General features: G+C 40.3%; 1 protein-coding gene across 1 annotated transcript in view; it reads right to left on the bottom strand.

The window, feature by feature from the left end:
- The window catches only part of INPP5F (inositol polyphosphate-5-phosphatase F), a 39473-nt gene that overhangs the window by 8779 nt on the left and 10748 nt on the right, over positions 1–19946 (bottom strand). The window contains exons 2-13 of the mRNA XM_012574670.5: positions 18394–18474; positions 11741–11877; positions 10949–11077; positions 10222–10389; positions 9864–9920; positions 8417–8615; positions 5861–6040; positions 5425–5492; positions 4861–4985; positions 3451–3528; positions 2591–2711; positions 566–694 (exon numbers count right to left, since the gene is read on the bottom strand). Of these exons, the coding sequence (XP_012430124.5) occupies positions 566–694; positions 2591–2711; positions 3451–3528; positions 4861–4985; positions 5425–5492; positions 5861–6040; positions 8417–8615; positions 9864–9920; positions 10222–10389; positions 10949–11077; positions 11741–11877; positions 18394–18474 (1472 nt within the window). The remainder of the gene's footprint in view (positions 1–565; positions 695–2590; positions 2712–3450; positions 3529–4860; positions 4986–5424; positions 5493–5860; positions 6041–8416; positions 8616–9863; positions 9921–10221; positions 10390–10948; positions 11078–11740; positions 11878–18393; positions 18475–19946) is intronic.

Here is a 19946-nt window from a genome sequence, read left to right as displayed (position 1 = left end):
CACAGCAGCTTTTGCCCACTGCATTCCCAGAGGAGCAGCTTTCTTCCCCCTGCATTCCCAGAGGAGCAGCTTTCTTCCCCACTGCATTCCCAGAGGAGCAGCTTTCTTCCCCACTGCATTCCCAGAGGAGCCCAGGCCCATCTCCCCCAGCCCTGGAGTTCCAGAGGAAAACTCCCCCCTTGTGCAGGATCCTGCTCCAGCAGAAGCACAGCTGGCACTGCAGGAGGGCTGAGCCACCCTGGGATGGGACTGCTGCCACCTCCCTGACACACAGGCTGCCAGGTCATATTCTCACTCTGTCAATGAGTTTTTTTGTACTACTGCATTTATATTTTTAATTTTCTAAGTAAAGAACTGTTATTCCTATTCCCATACCTTTGCCTGAGAGCCCCTTAATTTCAAAATCGTAACGATTCGGAGGGAGGAGGTTTACATTTTCCATTTCAGGGGAGGCTCCCACCTTCCTTAGCAGACACCTGGCTTTTCAAACCAAGACAATGTCCCAGGGTTCCCAGTTGAGCCCTGCAGCCCAATCCATTCCCAGAGCAGGTGAGCTCCCCCTTACCTTCAGGGCGGCCGTGCCCGCGTACTGCCGGCTGATGGCATCGCCGTTGTTGGCCCACATGATCTGGTAGATCCTGTTGCATTTCACTGGCAGAGGCTGCTCTGGTGGCATCACACCCAGCTTTTTGAGCTGCAGTTTGACATATGTATTAATTCAGTGCCCAAAGTAAAAGTCGTTCTCAGTACCAGAGCTCGGTAAAGGAAAAGCTTGCCAAGTGTTTAATTGTCAGATTTTGTATGAGGGGAGGAGGAAGCCATTGTGCTGATTTGTCAGATTAAATTAATGAATTGGTGGTTTATTGCTAAACATCACATTATTGGAGGCAGCATTAACATTAATTATGGATGTTAAGTCAGTAATCAAAAAAATTAGCTGAAGGAAAACAAGTTACTCTAGATTCTCAAGATACAGGAAATTTTTCAATAGAGAATCATCAAAAAACAGGCATCACAATTTTAACATAAACAAGTTATTTTGTCTTCTATTGCAAAGGCATTCGTGACCTCAAGGGTCTGAAACCAAATAAAAGTAACTTCTTATGTTGGTTTATTATTAGTGCTTGCACATTTTGGACAGTTACTGTTGTCACTGATACTAGGGTAAGATCTCTCCCTCTTAGAACACCCAGTCCCTCAGTTTTCCCCAGATAAGCCTCGGGTACAACATCAATGTCAGGCTTTGTACACACACTGAGGGGGTAGAGCAGCACATGCACAACTGCAATGCAGCCACTAAATGATAGGGATAACTTGGAACAAATCATAGGAAAACTTCCATTTACAACTGAAACTAAATGCTCAAGGACTCTTTGCAAGTTAGATGAAAATTAACACGGAGCTGCTCATTAACTCTGAAAGCCCTATCAAGTTTCCAGATGAGAGAAAGCAGGTCCAGAGGTTCCAAGGAAAAAGTGTGAGGTACATGGAACCCTCAGTCCTTCACTCCATGCCACTGACCCTGCAATGCTCAGGGCATTTCTCAGTCATTAATTGGTGCCCAAGCACTTCAGCTCCAGGATGAGAATGATGCAGCACATCACAAGCTCACACTTCAGCAATGATTGGCTCTTCACAATAATCTGTAACACTCTTGTTTTTGAAAGAATTGCCTTGGAACTCGAGAGTTACCCTGGATAGAAATCCTATTCTAAAATATTGACTGGGGGATTGCTGATCCCTCCTGTGGTCCTCAGTACTCCTGTGTCAGGAGCTCATAATAGCAGATCACAAAGAGGAACTGCCAGGTACAACAGCCAGATCCATTCACTTTTCACCCTAACGAAGGACCCACTTCATCCTTTCTCCTTCACTTTAACCATAATCAGGTTTGCTCATTTTGGGCTGTGACTGGGGCTTCGATGTTCCAGTTACAGGACACTAAGTCTGCATTAGGTCTGTAGCAGAACTGTGTCAGTGAAGTCTTCACAAGGGAACAGAGCCACCACTGAGCTTATAGAAAGCAAGTGAGGGCCAGAGCAAAGAGGAAAACTAAAGTACTCTCAATCTGCTTGAAAACCCCTCCCCTGTACAGGGACAACTATTTACAGCCATCAGGGCTATTTACATCATGAATTAATTATTCCTCTACACACAGAAGGGACAACTCATCTCCCTACTTGCTGCATCACAGTGTTTCACTTCAAAGCTCCTAAAATAGCACCCAACTTGTTAAGATTTTAGTCCTTTAACATAATTTCAGTGAGGCACTTGGGGGAGAAGGTGTCTTGTTTCTAAACTCTGTATTCCTACATAAATAACTTAAACTGAAATTATTACATCCAAACAAGACAATCCTCTCCAAGTTGTGGACAGTCAGTCCTTTCTGAAGGAGGACAGAAGGAGGCATCACTGCTCTGTAATTATTTCAGGTTTTGCATTTGTATATATTATTCCTCTTGGCTTCATGGCACTTTAAGTATTTTGCAAAGATTTTTTCATAGAGGTCAGTTCAGCATTTTTCAAACACATAGATTTCTCTGTGAGGAACAGTTAAGGTGTGAGGCACTCAGCCCTCAGTTTTACATGCCTGCTGCTCCATGACCACTCTGGCAATAGCAGCCTGCACAACGTTGGTCCGATCCAGGCAGTCCATGCAGTTAACCCGGAAAATTCCCTCCTGCTTACAGATCACTCCAGCTTGGTCAACCCTGCCAACAGGAAGAGAACAAAAGCACACTGAGACACTGAAAATCCAGTGTAATTCATCAGCTGCTATAAACAGTAGAACATGGAGCACTATATATGGTTGTACTCACATCCCAGCCACACCCCACACTCAATTAACTCCTCTTGTTCCAGCTTAACCTCCTCTTTAACCTAGGGCTGGATATCAGACATAAATCTACTGAGGCCACAAACTTGAGATGCAATCAGATGCTGAATTCAACTCACACCTACATAATAAAAGCTTTCAAGAGCAAAGGCATTTAATTTCAAAAACAGAGAATCCAATGATAATGACAGTAATACAGAACATTAGAGAGCAATTGATTGAGGCTGCAGCCACACATGTTACCCAAATGTATGAACTTTAATCAGTTCAAAACAAGGTCAAACATGTCTGCTTGCTGTCAACAGTAAGGCTGCCATCCTGGGGTTTGTGGGTCAAATACAGTGTTTCACATTAAATGTGAGTGACCCTAGAAGTGTGAAATGCAGAAATGCAGTAAACCTCAGGCAGGAAACAGCACCTGAGAATTTCTGCTGTCACATGGGTAGAACACCAACACTTCAGAAGACAAAAACTCTGACAAACAAGCTGGATGTCAAAACAGAAATATAAAACATACTGGTTTGGAGAACAATAAGGCCTCTGAATATCTACTTATTGTTGGTGTTTTCCTCTACAAATGTTCCCTACTAGTTTAAAAACAGTTAAGTACCTACCAGCACCACTTCATGTCAAGAATAATATCATGAATGGCATCAGTCAGTGTTTGAACATTTTCAAACTTCATTCCTCGGCTGAAACAGAGAATTTCACAAAAGTTAGCTTGAACTAGAGCAGTGACTTTACTTAACAACTTTATCTTATTTGTACTCCTAACAAATATGATGTTTTGGCTAAGAGAGACAAGCACTCCCTCCTGCAAAGAGCTTTAAACAGGAGCCAATTGACAATGAGCCAATATTCAGAACTATTTTGCAGTACAGTTCAACGTCCAAATCCAAGGCAAGAGGTTAAAAGATCATTAAATTCTCAAGACTTAGCATTTTTTAATGCTGCTTCCATTAGGAAGAGTAAGTGTGCAGCTATTTAGCCATGTGCAAAATTCTGTTCTCATTTTAGTCTCAAGACAAATAACTACTGTAGATTTGGAGCTGGGATGGTGAGTCCTGCTTTGCCAGTGATTGTACAGAGAAACCACCTACAGACACATCACCCCCTCCTCCCCCTACCCCATCTGGTTATTTTTCAGGATTGCTCTCAATTCACTCCTGCTCACAGTGCAGAAATAGTTCTAGTCACTACAGCTGTTTGTAGGAAAAAAGTGAATGAAGGAAAATGAAAATTCCTCTAAACAAAAGATTAATTATCAAATCAATCCAGGGTGCTAACAGTCCTACAGAACTCTCAAAGGCCAATACTGTTCTGAGAGGGGTTTCCCTTCCCACCACCCCCTCTGACAGTACCTACTAATGCCATACTCATTCAGCCAGTAATGCTCTCCCAGGCCAGCTGCAATCCCCAGATTAAGTTTGGAAGTGAAGATTAAACCAGTTTAGACCCCACACAAATGCAGCCTGCTTGAGGGGAGCAGGAGAAATACATGCCTGTGACAGATGACATGCCTGGCATGTGAGCACTGCTCTAGAGCACAGCAGCATCAGAGGGCAGTCATGAAAACAGCAACTACTCACACTGGATTAAGACAAAATCCGTGTATTTTATATTGAAATAACATCAGGGTCCTGAAAGAACCATCATGTTTTTATAGAAACAAGTAAGAGAAACAGAAATAGAGAATTAAAAGCAAAATGCTACATAGCTTGAAAAAGCAGGTCAGCCACAGCTTTACACTCATGGCATGTTTAAGGAAACTCTTAAAATGTGTGACAATTAAGCTCTGACTGATAAGTAACTGCATATTTAACAGGTCAGAGACACAACATCACAAACAGCAGTGCTTGGTTACCCAAGCTTTAAGTTTTATAGTGCTTTAGTTTAAAAACTGTATTCTTGTTTAAAAGAACAGTGTTTCATGCAGAAGTAGAAATAATGAGTTTTCTCCTCATTTATTGGCTTTTCATGCCAATAAAAAAGATGCAAAGTGACATTTCTAAAAGGTTTCTTACCAGTGCTCATGGAAGTCAAATGAAACATAAGTCAGATTTGCATTGTTGTAGAGAAGAACTTGTTTAAGGTAAGCATCTCCAATAATCTTCTCTCTGCCTGTCTGATCCACCAAGTTAATAATAACCTGTTCAAAAGTTTAATTATTTAACACTCATCATCTGCTACACAACTTGCTTAGATTAACACCATGAAATAACAAATACCTCCAGAGTTAAAAACTCATAGCAATCTTGCTGAAGTTACAACCTTTGATAGATTGCACCCAAGACAAATAAGCTCCAACAGTTCTCTGCCTACACAAATTAAAATATAGAGAAGCTCTGAATGCATAGGACAGGTACACCGAAATAGGGTTTAAACCTTGCCATAAGTTATTCCTGGGTTTTATTGGTTATTTACAAGGTTATTTGAAAAACCTAAAGTAAAATTCTATTTATGTACCAACCTTCCAATTGTCAACAAGCTTCTAAAAAAACCCACATCACACAGAAAAACAAACTAAAAACATTAACTTTCAGCACCTGCATTTTCATCAGATTACTATTCTGTCATGTAGGACTCACCTGCTTTTTGTAGTTTTTCAGCTGTTCTTCAAAGTGTGCACGAAAACAGGGCACGGTTTCATTTTCACCTACAAGGCAGAGCAGTGTTAGACAGCAGCAGCCTGTTCAGCACTAAGTCCTGTTTGATGTATTAAATCATGCCCAAATTTGTACTCTAAAAAGCCAAGATACCTTAGCTTAAAGATAATAACTCATTGTACAAAATTACTTTTAAAGGTCTTGCATTAATTTGCTCCACTTCAACACTGCTGTTGTAAGCAAACACGTCCTTGAATTTTGCTGCATTTTGTTTTTGGGCAGAGGAGATGGAACAAAAAATTAACTTTTAATAAGCCTGCTTCATCCTTCTACATATGTACACACCCACATAAACATCTCTTCCAAAAGGAGAGTTCCAGGGGGCCCTGATTTTTAGGTTTTTCTCCCAAATACTTACTCTTGTCCAGCCGGGGCCGTGGGTTGTATCTGTATCCAACTTGGCTCCAGAAGACAGGCACAGAGCCTCGTGTTTGGATATAGGAAAGGGTGTGATTATGGACATGGATCAGTTGCTCTGTCTCAACATAATTTGCCACGTTTCCATTTTTATCAACACCTCTTCGCTTATACCGCATTCCTGGGGAAACGAGAATGGTCAAGTCACATTTAAGTATTTGCCTTAAACATTAATAATTTATATTGCTGCTTTTGACAATGCTAACCAAAAACAAGAGTTCTAGCCCAAACCCACAATCAACAGTAGAAGTCACTCCTACCCTAGTTTATTCCATAAAAGTTAATTTGACTATATGGATAAAGTTTATTTACTGATACACTATGAGCAGCAGAACGTAAGCTGACAGGACAGGGCAGATTAAAGTCACAAATAACTCTGGTCCATCTTAAAAGACACATTTGTTCCTGTTCTGTCACATTTAGCACAAAGTTTTACTCCAGTGCTCAGTATTTTCCATAAACCTAAAGGCCACTTTTACTGGCAGAGGATCCACTTCTCACAGAGATCCCACAAGCAGCCCAAGAGGATTCACAGGTTTCACAAAACAGAAGCCTTCCCCTCCTTGTGTAACTAATTCCCTTAACTTGTGTAACTAATTCTACCCATTAAGAAGAGATAAAGCTCCTCTGACTACAGTTTTATGCCTACCCAGCTCTGAACTGCTCATTAAACAGAGATGTGTTTGCATATCCTTTACTCAAAGGAGAGCATATCATTATTTCACAAAGGATGCAGGTGGTAGCAAGGACAGGGAAGGAGTAAGAGAGTTGGAAAAATATTCAAGGTCATGCAAATTCAGTTCCATGTCTGGAAGTAGCATTGAACCAATTTTTTGAACTGAACCTTGACAGTACAGACAGGAAGAGGTTATAAGCAGGAAAGGGAAAGGAATGTAAAATACCTATAATAGGGCTCTCTATAGAGAAATTGTCAGAGCAGCATTACAGCCTTTAATCAGACAGGGAGAAAATTCTACACAGTTTATGCTCTGGACTAGAAATCAGATCAGCAAAGTAACATTCATAGTAATAAGGAATCAGGAAGAAATTTTCCCTCTAGAATATCTGTGTAACAATTTAGTATGAAAAAGGCAGACTGTAAACTAGGTACTACTCTGAAACCCTGAAGTATTTACTACAAGTTGTTCTGACAAACCATTTCCCTTGGAACTGAATTAAATGCATCCAAGTGAGTTGTAGTACAAAGCTACAGTCCCATAGCAGGGTAAGCTCAACAGTTTTTTTCCTGGGTTTTTTGAGATGTTAAAAACCCAACTGTGTAAGAAAGAAGCTGGAGATATTAGAATGTCTTCATAAAAACCAGATAAACTGAAAAGCCTGGAGTTGAACAGGATTTATGAAGCTGTAAAATGATTCAATCTTTCTCTCTGAGACCCTAAGGACAGGGAATAATTTCTGTTTGCCTTGCTACTCTAAGTCAAATACAGTACAAGACCAAAGCATGGTCACATTTCACACCTTGCCCCTAATAAACATTTCCTGGGACACAGGCATGCACACATCTGGCTTTTCAAGCCTCTTCAGCTGCTGCCAAAGCCCTCAAAGACCTTTGAAAATGTAACTCCCATCTAAGCCTAGCAAAATATATCAGCACAGAGTTATGAGCAAGGTCCTAATCAGGGGCATCTCTGCAAAAATAAAACTCTACCTCAGGAATGTGACCTCCAAGGATGCATGCAGTGCTCCTGAGCAGACCACTGAAGCTCAACTCAGCAGCCAGCCCAAGTGACAGCTGTGCAGTGCTGTAGGCACTGCAGCCTCTCCTCTCCCTGCTCCCAGCAGGGACTGACAAGGGCTGCCCATCTGCTGAGCAACTCAGTGCTGGATGCTGAGAATTTCAGACTTTCTGTGCTGACAGGCACTGACCCCCAGGAGGACCCTGCATTTGACCTGAGGCCATGGAAAAGGTATCCAAAATTGAATGACAGAACTGGGATTGTGGGTGTGGAGTTTGCATAGAAGTGTGTGATATCACAGGGTGGGAAACTTAAGAATTTAAGGGTTTAGAATATAGCAATAGATATAAAGCAAGATGAAAGTTTTAGGGCTGAGGTTGCTCTTTCTTCACCTTCTTCACCATCTTCTCCATGGATTTGGGTGGTTTTGTGTAATTGGATAAAAAAATCCTCATTATGGGCATGGTTGGTTGGTTACTGGGTTAAAAGTAAAAATCATTTAGGTGTCATTTCTTAAATGGACAGTTTATCCTTAAAAGGCCTTGTAGAGAGAGATATGGGGCTCCATTTTTAGTTTGTTAGAGTGAAGTGCTGCAGAACTCACAGCTTGTGAGACTGTGACATAGGTAAGAAATAATAAACATCCGAGTCCCAACAAGAAATACCATCTCACACATTTAATCCCAACGCTGGCAAAAAAAAGAAGCAAATATTCAACAACTCAGCACTGACCACTTTTACCAGCTGCATGCCCCTGCAGTGCTCAGCCACAGCCCAGCACCTGAGCTGTGCTTGCCTACCCGCTCTGTGCCGGCTCCGGCGGGAGATGAGCGCCACCAGGAACGTGGGGTGGATGTCATCGACACAGGATGATTCCTGAGGAGGAGTTTCAGGACTGCTCTTATCATCATCAGAAGATTCACTATAGTTTACTGCAAGTTCTTCAATTTGCACAAATCCTTGAATGATGGGGATAATCCAGAAGTCTACTTCAGCATTCTGGAAGGTACAAAAAACATTTACTGTCCTGTTGGTCCAACATTAGCTACAATTATTTCTGCCATTTCTCACGCTTATAAAACAATTGCTTCACATGCTTTTTGTCCTTTAATTTTTGCCATACCCTTATTTCTGTAAGAGCATTTTTCCTCCATCAGTCACAGGGCTTTTAAATCAGGAGGAAGAAAGAAAATCATTTTTTTACCTAGTTTCTGCTTTAAGGCAGTTTTAAAATCTCTGTGTGGACACATACTGTATCACATTTATACAGAAAGGTAGATGCTAGCCTGTTTTCAGCAACACATAATAGTATAGATCTTCATATGGGATAATTTAGTCCTCAGGACAAGTGGTTCATAGCTCTGCACCCTAAAACATTGATTTTTTAAACAGAATCAAGATCCAAATTCCCTACTAACTCAAGGTTATCCATTTATATCTTATAAGATGAAAAATACAACTCATTAAACTCCTGCATTACACACTTTTCAGAGGATATAGGTTTACCCTGCTGGGACTCCATAACAATTTGTTTATGTATAATTATCCATGAAGGACGAGCAGGGCATAAGACAAGATGTCCGCTGTCACCCCTAAAGAAAATTAGACTTGGCCTAAACTGGCATACAGAAGTTAGAAACTTAGTCCTTGTCCATGAGGTTAATTTAAAATGATGTAAGGTCATATATTGAAGAAAGAAGGGTGGTTTGCTGCTTCTTTATGTGCTCACTTACCAGGAAAATGTTTTATTTACTCTGAACATACTCAGAACAACTTGTTCTACACTGGTTTTACACTGATCAGCTACTGTGCTCAAAGAGACAAAACACTATCCTCCACTATGGAAAACCAAAATCTTATCTCAGGGAAACTTTGAAATTCAGAGGTTATTTCTTTCCTGGCTCCTCCTCATTATCAAGCTCAGCTCTGTTCAGGGATAATCCATTTCACATAAAAACACAACTTTACCTTCAGAAATCAGCACAAACACATCACACCAAGTTATTCTACATTGCTTTATTGCATCACATGTTTTATTTCAGCTGAAGTTCACTCCTTAGCAATGATCACAGACTGGCTGGGGAAAGAAAGCAGTGCCAGCTGCTCAGCTGCAGAAGGCACAGCCCTGATCCTGACCTGTCTGCCAAGCACGTTTGTAAACAAACCCCTACAAGGCCTTAAGCAAACATCTCAACTAAAAAGAACTAAAGAAATGTTCTCATAATATGCATTAGAAATAGGACTCACATCAATGCTGATGAGATCTTCAATCATGTGCTTGTTCCAAAAGAATCTGTCATCTACCTGTTCAGAAGACAAAAGGGCAGGTTTTGCAGTATTACAAGTTAGGTTTGGCAATATCTGAGGGAAGGACATCAGTGGCCATCAGTTTATTCACCACACCTGTACAGATATATCAATGCTTTAAATGAAACACTTCAGGTCATGCTGCTGCAGAATTTTGTTTCCTTGCACCTGAGCTGGTTACAGGACAAGGTGTCCAGCTGCTGTAAAACGTGACCAGCCAGGTCTGGACCATGACCATTACGGGACAGCTCATCCCCCAGGTGGAAACAAACACAAACAAACAAACACAAGCACTCACTTTTCGCCACAGGGGTAGGTTGGTTTTCTCACAGGCGCTCTGCCTCTGCACAGAATTTGTCAGGTCATAGCTCAGGCTGTAGTAAAAGGAGTCTGAATCCATGAACATTTTGAACAACTCCTCCAATAATCTCTTCTCCAGTCTCTCCTTCTCTTTGCTTTCTCTAATCTGAAAGAAAAAAATGTCTCTCATGTCTTTCTCTGTGAGTGAAAAAGACTCCAGTCATATTTCCTTTTCTAACCTTGGAGGACAAACTTTCCCAGTGATGAGCAGGACCTTAAAACTCCCAGCAAAGAAAATCACAAGAGATAGTAGCCTGAGAAACATAATTCTAATTTTAATAACTACTGTTTTGACTTCCTAATCCAAGTCATTATTGGTTAAAAGCAGTTAGATGAGATTGTATGGTGTTCTGAGGAACCAGGCACCAAATTGTGCCCAATTCTCTCTTATAAGAGACACTTATGTAAAGAAATTTCTAGAAGTTCAGAACCTCACTAGAAGGTACTCTATTAGCAATTCTGCCAAAATCATGCAATTACAAAATGAAAAAATCACAGAAGAGCCACAGCTAAGTAATCAAAAAAATTAAACTGGGCATCAAGACAGTAGCTCCATATTCTGCAGTGGTTTTAAGGTCTTTGTATTCCATTTGATCATCCATCAAAACTTTTGAATTATAAACTCAACATTTTGGAACAAATAAGGAAACAATAGAAAACATTACCTTCTTTTTATTTGGAGCAGACACATTAGATTTAATTTGAGTAAGAGTCTTCAGCAGGAATTTTGTGTCATCTGGGGACTGTGTTATCTTCTCTGGCTTGTTTATCCCGAAATGGTGCTTTTTACAAAGCTAAAATAATGACATGGAATTAAAGCCAACATTGAAAAAGTTCAAAGAAAATGGAAAGTCTACAAAAGCAAGATTCTGATGTCCACAAACCTAAGGAAGACACAGAAATAGAGGGGGAACATGCAGGTTTCCATCTATAGCCTAATTCTCACTCTTCTATAAAAGGCATTTTCTACTGTGATTGTGAGACTCTCTGCCTCAATTTGTCATGACTTGAGTACTCAGACCCACTCCAATTTCCCACCCAAATTAAATTAGCACTACTCAGTTTTATTTTTGTTCCTTTATCCATTCTCTTTTGGGAAAAAAAAAAAAAAGGCAACATTTTAAGTAAGGATTTCCCTTCAAGCCAAGTTATAGAATTAAGATTCCAAAATGGGATGAAAGCAAGAGAATCCATTAAAAAATATACTTTCTCCTGGTTCACTGTGGTATTCCCAATGATCTTTATGGAATTTAGGTATTATTTGGTTGCAATTCCCCTCCCCAAGAGAACATGTGATTTCTGTTTAAAAAAATACTTTTAATCAAAAAACTATATTTTAAAAAGCATAAAATATTCAAGATGTTTGTTTATACCAGGAAAAAGAGACAAGAGGCATTTGACCTTTATTTCACTGAAGCAGGAGGGGGACAGTCAGAGTTCCTTGAGGATGGCCATACCTCCAGCTCCAGATCCTGAGGTTCTGTCTCAGAAAGTGGAATCACTGCAATCTTGGTTATTTTGCAAACCTCGTGATCTCCTGGAAGTTTGCCAATCAATGCTTTCTGACGAATTAAAAGCAGCCACCATGGTAAATCTGGGGAAAAAAGAGATCAGTAGATGCTTTTGTTTTGTCAGGAATTTATTTTTGTTAGTATGCCAGAAACTATTTGACTAGAAGAATCCAGTGAACGGTGTTTTGTTATTGTTGTGTTTTGCTATTACACACTGCAATAAAATAAACAAAGACTTTTAAATATTTATTCAGTCTCTAATATAATAAGGAGATTAACTGTTTCGCAGACTTACAACAAAGTAACCCCTGCTTCACCTATAGCAATTAACAATCTCTAGGATGATGCACATTCCCACTAATGACAGCACAATTTGAGAACAGCTGGAGCTCAGACAGCAAGTTCAGAATTTCCCTTTGTACCTCCTGTCATGTATCAAACAGCAAGACAGACACAGGTAACACCTGATTGCAAGATTCATGAGTGAAGGAATCTGATGAGCAAACATGGTCTGCACCACATAAAGCAGTTTACACGTGTTCAAAGGCTCATGACAGTGTTCCTGAAGAGCATAAAGTGGTGGAGAAATTAGTGAGATAAAAATTAATGAAGATATTGGTGACAGGAGCATTCCAGACACATCCAGCCTACAGCACTTGCAGCTACAACACCCACACTTTAATGAGATGGGGAAACACAGCAAACATGCCCACGGACTGCTGAGAAGTGCCTGGACATTCCCAGATTTCAATCCCTTGGCTAGAGCAGGAGTTGTGTGCTGGGCTTTTAGGAGTCAAAAGCAAAAGTTCTGTTAAGGGAGATGGAAAAGTCCTAGATACAAACACACACATTCACTACTTCTCCCAGCTGAGAAGCAGCCAACTGAGTTCAGCTGAAAAGGTGACATAAAGACATAAAAACCCTGCTGTGATAGACTTAAATATGTTCCCACACTTGTGATGGCAGAATGTGTCATGTATTGTGCCTCTGAATACGATCCACAGCCTTTGAAAAGTCTATTTAGCTGCTCTATAGCAAATACAAACCCTGTTCTCCTTGCTCGGTAAATTCTAAACAGTATTTTATCCTCTGAATGCTTAAGAAAAACACAGAAAACCCCAGCAGTTTCTTTTATCTGAAGAACAGGAATAGTCACTGCCAACAGACAACTGTGTGCTGTGACACTGCACTCCTCCCTTGAATTCTGCATTACTGCCTTTAAAAAAGAGATATATTTATGGTAGGTATTAAGAAGCCTTTAAAAATTTCAGACCCTCACAACTACAGACGTGCTGTGAGAGCCAGAGGGTGCCTCTCAAAAAGGCAGGAGGGGAAGGGGAATGAAGCCATGCACCACTTCTGTAACATGCACGGTTCTGTAAAGGGAGCCCTGTGCTGTTCTTGAACAGTGCAGCAGAATCCTCATCTCTGCAGATCAGACACCTCAGGTCAGGGGTGATCTCAGGGTGTCACCCTGATGGAGCAGAGTCAGCCCTGAGGCTGGAGCAGGGCTGTCACAAGAACAATCCAAGCTGTCACACAAGCACAGTCTCCTAAAACTGGTCAAAGGATACCAGATCAGGAGAAGAGAGTGACAGCAAACGCTACTCAGTGATCCTCACTGGCCACAGGTGCTGGAGCAGCTCCTCCATGCAGCTGTAGGGAACACACCTTGGAGAACACTGCCTTTGGCCCCAGCATCCCACCCAGCAACCATGGGAAAAGCAAGCTGAGGAAAATTACAGATTTTATCCAACAGCAAGAAGACCAATGAACAGGTTAAAAAAATCCTTCTGCAAAGGAGAAATTGGAATGCTGCCAAACCCACCAGCAACACATAAAGATGCCTATCAGTTCATCTGAAAAGATCTACCCTTTCTGTGCTGATTGCTAGCAGGCAAACCCAGCAGGCTCTGAAAAGCCAGGGCAATCCAAACTTTTACAACAGGGTGTCCAGGCAGATATCCTGCTGGACAGTCCTATAATTTCATCTATTCCCACCTGCAGAAGGCTGGCCACACAATTTACTCCTAGGAGATCACCAGTGAATGTCAATAAACAAAACAGACACTCTTCTAACAAAGGTGACCATCTAAAGCTCCAGTGAATTATCAGTAGGGTTCTACTGGAGATTAGTGTAAGGTAAAGGCATTTCTGAACAGACATGCCACAGTAAAAAACTGGAAAAGGAAAAACTCTCTGCCCCATACCTATATTAACAAACCCTGTAAGCTGTAAACAAGAACTTAAGAGCTTAATACTGACAAGTGAGTTGAGTATCCTTTTGTCATTTTTAAAAAGGCACTGAAATGTCATCTGGGTGTACATTCCAAAACTCTTTGTATTATAGCCAGAGCTACAGAACATTGAAAGAAAACAGGAATTCCCCAGCAGATCAAAAGTAAACAGTCAGGAAGTAATTATGCAGATAAAGTATGCCCTGAAGTAAAAGCTTCAACAATAACCATAAAAGCAGTACATTGTAATAGCCAGCAATATCTGAATAACTGAATCCCTAAATACAGAGAATGTGCTTCTGCAGTCAGGAGGAAAAGAGCAGTTCCACAGATCAGGGACTGCCTGCTCAACATGTGAGCTCTGCTGTGCACTGCAGGACAGGACAGCTCTAAGCCACTCCAGAAAAGTGGATGTTTCAAGGCATCTCTCAGGATATAATGTTCATTTTCAGTGTTTTATGAACTAGGCCAGAGCAGATGGTGACAACTAGCTTGAAGTATTACATCCAAAGGAAGCTATTACCTCTCATTCCTCACTAAAATGGAAATTTACTCCTCTGTTGTTTCAACACTGTCTGCACAACGCTGCTGTTTTTTCTCTAACACTTCCCCAACAATCTAGCATGTACTTTCCTCCAAGTGTTTTTGCAGTAACTTTTCATAAACTGTACATGAGTTTATTACAAATGCTGATTTCTGCAAGGATTTTCATCTTAGCCAAGAAATTCTACACTACCAATTTCATACTTTTTGTTACTTGAACAACTTAAAAATTGGCTGCATGCAAAAAGAATGCTTTGGGTTTTTGACTGTATGAAATTCAGTTATATCTCAATGAGGAGATTTCAGAACAGCCTGTAGTTTCTATCAAGATTCAGAGGCATGCTAACAAAAAAAAGCTGTGAATAAGAAAGGAAGAACTCCATTTCCCTCCTGTTTACAGAATCTGCGGACTCTTGCCAGCAGCATTCAACCTGGGTCTTAATTAACCAGCACTGGGACACTCCAAATGAATCCAGGTACAGACACTGCAGTGCACAGGGGTGTGCTTTGACCAAGAAACAAAAGAACCTGAGGCAGAAATTATTGTGTTAAGCACCAGTTGCTGGAAGTGGTTAGGAAATCCAGCTTTGGTTATAGTCAGATATATTGGACAACAAAATTAAATTCTATAAAGGAGATACATTGTGCAAGACATGTGTTTGCCTCTATATGGGAAGATTATGCAAAGACAATTTTAATTGTGCATCTTACCAAGAAAATGTGCAATAAACTGTTGCACTAACATCTCCACAATATATCCTAAAACCCTTTTTCTTTTATTCCCATTGTTACTCTGCATTTTCTTACAAGTTCTTTTGGAATGGGCCAGAAAATGGTAAGCAATTATATTCTTACATTCTGATATTCAACTAATGTTTTATTGTTTGTGTTTGAGTTCCCCACACACACAAAAAAAATAAAGTATCTGAATGTTTAAGAATATTCACTTTGGGGAAGAACAAAATATTGCTTTAAATAGATTTGAATCCCAAATATAAGTGTACAATTATGTTCAGAGGTACAACTGGCCCCCTCATGTCAAAAATTCTTTGAAGAATTAAAAAGTAAACCATGTAATGTTAGCTAGCTGGTTTCTATGAGACAGCTTCCCTGTCACAGCAGCTTTCCTACAAATTCTCCTGTATGAGGCAAGCAATAAAACCAGCAAGATTAAGAGTAAATTAAAACCCATCCCTAGTTACAGCTCATTGGCACGGGTATTCCAATGCTAAATTACAGGCAGCCCATGACTGATTATAGGGACATTCCAAGGTCATTTTAGACAATTCCAGCATTCCTGCAATAAACAAATCTTTCAGGAACACATGAGGCTCTATGACCAAGATATTCAAGTGCACACAGGCTTTGTCACAGCCCTAGAGTGCACTGGTAGCAATTCCAATACTTAAGGCATTTGATGTTCTCAGCTTTTGTGTGCACCAAGGATTTTTAAAACCTGTTTTCAACAACAGCTGGTAACAAGGCTCTGAGCAGGACAAGCCCAAATTCACCAAATGAGCTTCAAACTAATTTTTTTGATCCTCATAACCTGGGGGCAGGGAAGAAGAAATCAGAGCAAGTCCTCCTGTTGCAGGTCAGGCATTTCACCCAGCTCCTCCAGCACAGTTCTCCTGCTGAGCCTGGACAGAGCATCCAGCAATGTAAAATATTTATACAACTTCTGCTGATAAAGTTTCCAGGTGACAAAGATTGATACAAGAATAAGTAATGAAGACAGGTTACTGTTACAGACTGCTAGATGATTCAGCCTGAGGATAACAACATGCCACACTTGAATATGATCAAGTAGGAGTTCATTGAAAATAGCAGGTTTGAGGAGAGCTGTGTGAGACACCTCAGCCAGCCCTCTCCTTGTCACTGCAGCCTGATGGATGACACTCATCAGAAATGGCACCAAATTCCAGGAGCTCTCAAAAGAAAAGTAAGGATAAATAGCTGGAGGCTGTTTTTTTTCAGATGCTTAATAGTAGAAAACAAGACACCATTTATAGGACAGTTGCATCACTAAATAGCAGAATATCTACCACAGAAAAAAAGAATGAACAGTCTGTGCTGGTGTTATCTGAACAAGGCAGAGACAAAAGGAAACACTTCCACTGACCTAACGAGAAGCTGAGTGGAATGCCTGGATGAGCTTAATTGATTCAGTAGCTCTACAGGACACATGGAAAGAAGAGATATCAGGCTTATTACCTGATAATCTTAATTTACCTGACAACAGCAAGATGACACCCGTTGAAGTATCACACTCTGGGGAAAGTTTCAACTCAGATTTCATAAGCAGAGGAAGCAGCTCACAATAAACACACATGTAAATATCTTCAATTACCACAACATACCAAAAACCTTCCAGAAAGCATTTGAAGTCTCCCTTTTCAAAGGCTTTTATAACTAGAGTCCCAAGAGCGAAGCGGGGGAAGACTTTTGTGTACCCAAGGGCCTGGTTTTAAAACACCACACCCCACACAAACACAAAAAACATGTGTCAAAACCAATCGCTGAGCACTTTCCCACAGCAGAAAAAGGTCATTACTGGAATTTAGCCATCATTCATCATGGACAGCACATGCTGACCAGCACACACAACCTGGATGAAGAGAAGAAAAAGTGAGATGGCAGAGTCTGAACCACTTCATACCACCAGAAAAAAGGTGCCTGAATACATCTGGAGAATGAGCACAGACAAAAATATCAGGTGAATTCAAAGAAGATGAAGTGATGTGACTAGAAGGAGGACATCATCATGAACCTCATGAAGAGGTGGGCTCTGAACAATTAGTCCCAGAAACAGGACCAGGAGTCACAGTACCTGTGGAGCCATGATAATTCCTAGGATTTATCTGCCCTACACTCATGCCAGGGTGTCCCAGTCCCTGTCCTCCATCCCATTATTGCCACCCTGAACAATCTGTTTCTATTCAAGGGACCACAAACATCTGATCCATCTCAGCACTTAATCCATCCTGCCCTCCTGGAACACACTTGAAACTTTACCTGTATTGATCATATTGCCAGGCACTACTTGAAATGCAGGGTGTAAGCACTCACAAAAACAATAGCACACAGCAAGGGTTTCTGGCCACCTTTCCTTCCTGCCAGTAAATAGACAGCCAGAGTTCTACTGGCAGAGGTATCTTGCTGGACAAAGCTGGTATGTATCAAAATAAATACTTATTATAGCTACAGGAATTTGAAGCTGATAAAACTGCAGTACTGAGTTTATTTTCCAAGAACACATTACTACTATCTGTTAGAGACAAGCTTATCAGTAAAATAACAATTAATTCTACACCTGCTTGAGTTTTATAGTTCTGTCATTTGACTGCAAACAAGTTTTAAGTGTTTCTTTTACTTTCAAATATTCCTCTACCAAGGCAGCAATTATTATTCAGGTTTTTATATAGCATTGAGAATTCAGGCCTTACACTTTTGTGAAAGCTTCCTTTATTAGTTTTTGTACCATAGAAGAATAACAGGAATCTCCTTGAAAGGATTATTCCAAAAGATTTAATAATTTTATAAGTCTCACATGGAGATTCAAATAGAACTTCAAATACAAGCTTCTCTCATTTGTGAATGCAGGTCTCTATTCTTACAGGACAGTGCCAAATCACAATACATTCACTGGAGAGCAGAGTGAATTTGCATGTGCAGCTGTAATAGAATCACTTTGACAAGTCCATTTGGGGAGTGCTCCTCCACATCATTGCACTGGAACTGTGCAGTATAATTTGTAATATCACAGAACTTCAGCAGTAAAGAAACAAAACCCCCATCAGTAGAGAGCAAAGTACATACCTGTATGAAGCTGGACTTTCCCAATGACTCCCTCCACCAGGCCCAGACAAATGGGATTCCAAGCCAAAAGAAGATCAGTGGCTGCAAAAAAGAACAAAGCTCCTGTTTTTAAACAGTAAACCAAACAGGACAATTAAAGTGAACAGTCACCCTTCTCCACTTTCCCCACCTTAGAGGGTAAAAAATATAAAATAATTTTAGCAATAATAAGATGATGCATACATCCATTTTTGCATCCATTTCATACCAAGCAGGTATGAAAAAATAACATAAAGCACTATCACAGATATCTTCCACATTTTTGAGGGGCGGTAATTGAATTTAATGGAGGCTTAATTCTTCTCATAGCCACTAGAATTTTTCGTGTAAGCAAAATTTTACATGGCTGTAGTGAAACTGAATAGAGGTCACTGAGTTACCAGCACAGCTTCAAAACCCAGCAGATGTTGACTTTCATCCCCAGCTCCCTCCCATTTGTATCCTATTACTTTCACATCCTCTTTCTATAAACACACAGACACTTCCTCTTCTGTTAAAACACTCTCCACAAGTACATGGAATAGCAAAGCACACAAAGTTAAGGTTCAGGTTTTTAGTTCTCCTACTCTTAACAAATTCCAGTGAACCACATAGGAAGTAGAAGAGAAAGCAAGAAGAAAATGAGTTTCTAACTGTGGTGCAGTACCTGTTCAAGGATTTGAGAGAGGGGGACAGAAGGAAATTCCCAATTCAAATATTTAAAGTGAAAACAAATACTTAAAAGCAAATATCTGTGTAGGATAGAAAAATCTCAAAGGAGAATAAGTTTTTCTATACCCTTTGTTATTATTTACCAAAACACACTTGTTCCTAAGTAAAAAGAGCTTCTCCACTTTTAATATCCAGACAAATTTAATATCTTAGCTGTAAGTAGGTGTAAGTAGATGAACATTTGAAGGAACAAACTCACTAAAGAGTACAAGTCAACCATATAAACACTTTATCTACAATATCTTTGTTTCTTCTTGTAAAACTGAGATCTGCAGGTGACAACTGTTAGTATGATTTTTTTTTTTAAAACACACATTGATTTCCCAGCTTCCAGTAAAACATTTAATAGTACTAGATTCAGCTATTTTCCTCATTAAACACAAGTATTTCCATGAGCTACAATAGAAACAGTTGGAGTCAGGGTAGATCCAGAATAAACTCATTAAATGGGATGGATCACACATGCCTGGATGCAGACAAGCAAGAACTAAAAGCCCACAGTAGAAGAATTTAAAGCAATGTTTGCAGCAGCATGCAGGGCTGCAATTAATTAATTAATAGTGTGTAACCATGCTGGACCAAATTCCTGTTTTCTTCCTTTCTGTAGACAGTGACTTGAGCTGCACAGAACCTCGTGTGAACCATGGCAGAATAAAATTAACTTCCTAAGGGAGACCAACACAGCTGAGCATCAGGAAATCAGTGACAGTGGGTATGAGAGGTTTGTGTGCCCTCAGTCTCTGCTGAAACACCTGAACACATCTTGGATCCTCTGACACATTTGTGCTCATACAAAACAAGTT

This window comes from Taeniopygia guttata, chromosome 6, assembly GCF_048771995.1.
Source record: "Taeniopygia guttata chromosome 6, bTaeGut7.mat, whole genome shotgun sequence".
Classification (NCBI taxonomy): Eukaryota; Metazoa; Chordata; class Aves; order Passeriformes; family Estrildidae; genus Taeniopygia; species Taeniopygia guttata.
Note: the sequence above shows the minus strand (reverse complement) of the source record. Positions and strands in the feature narration are given on the sequence as shown.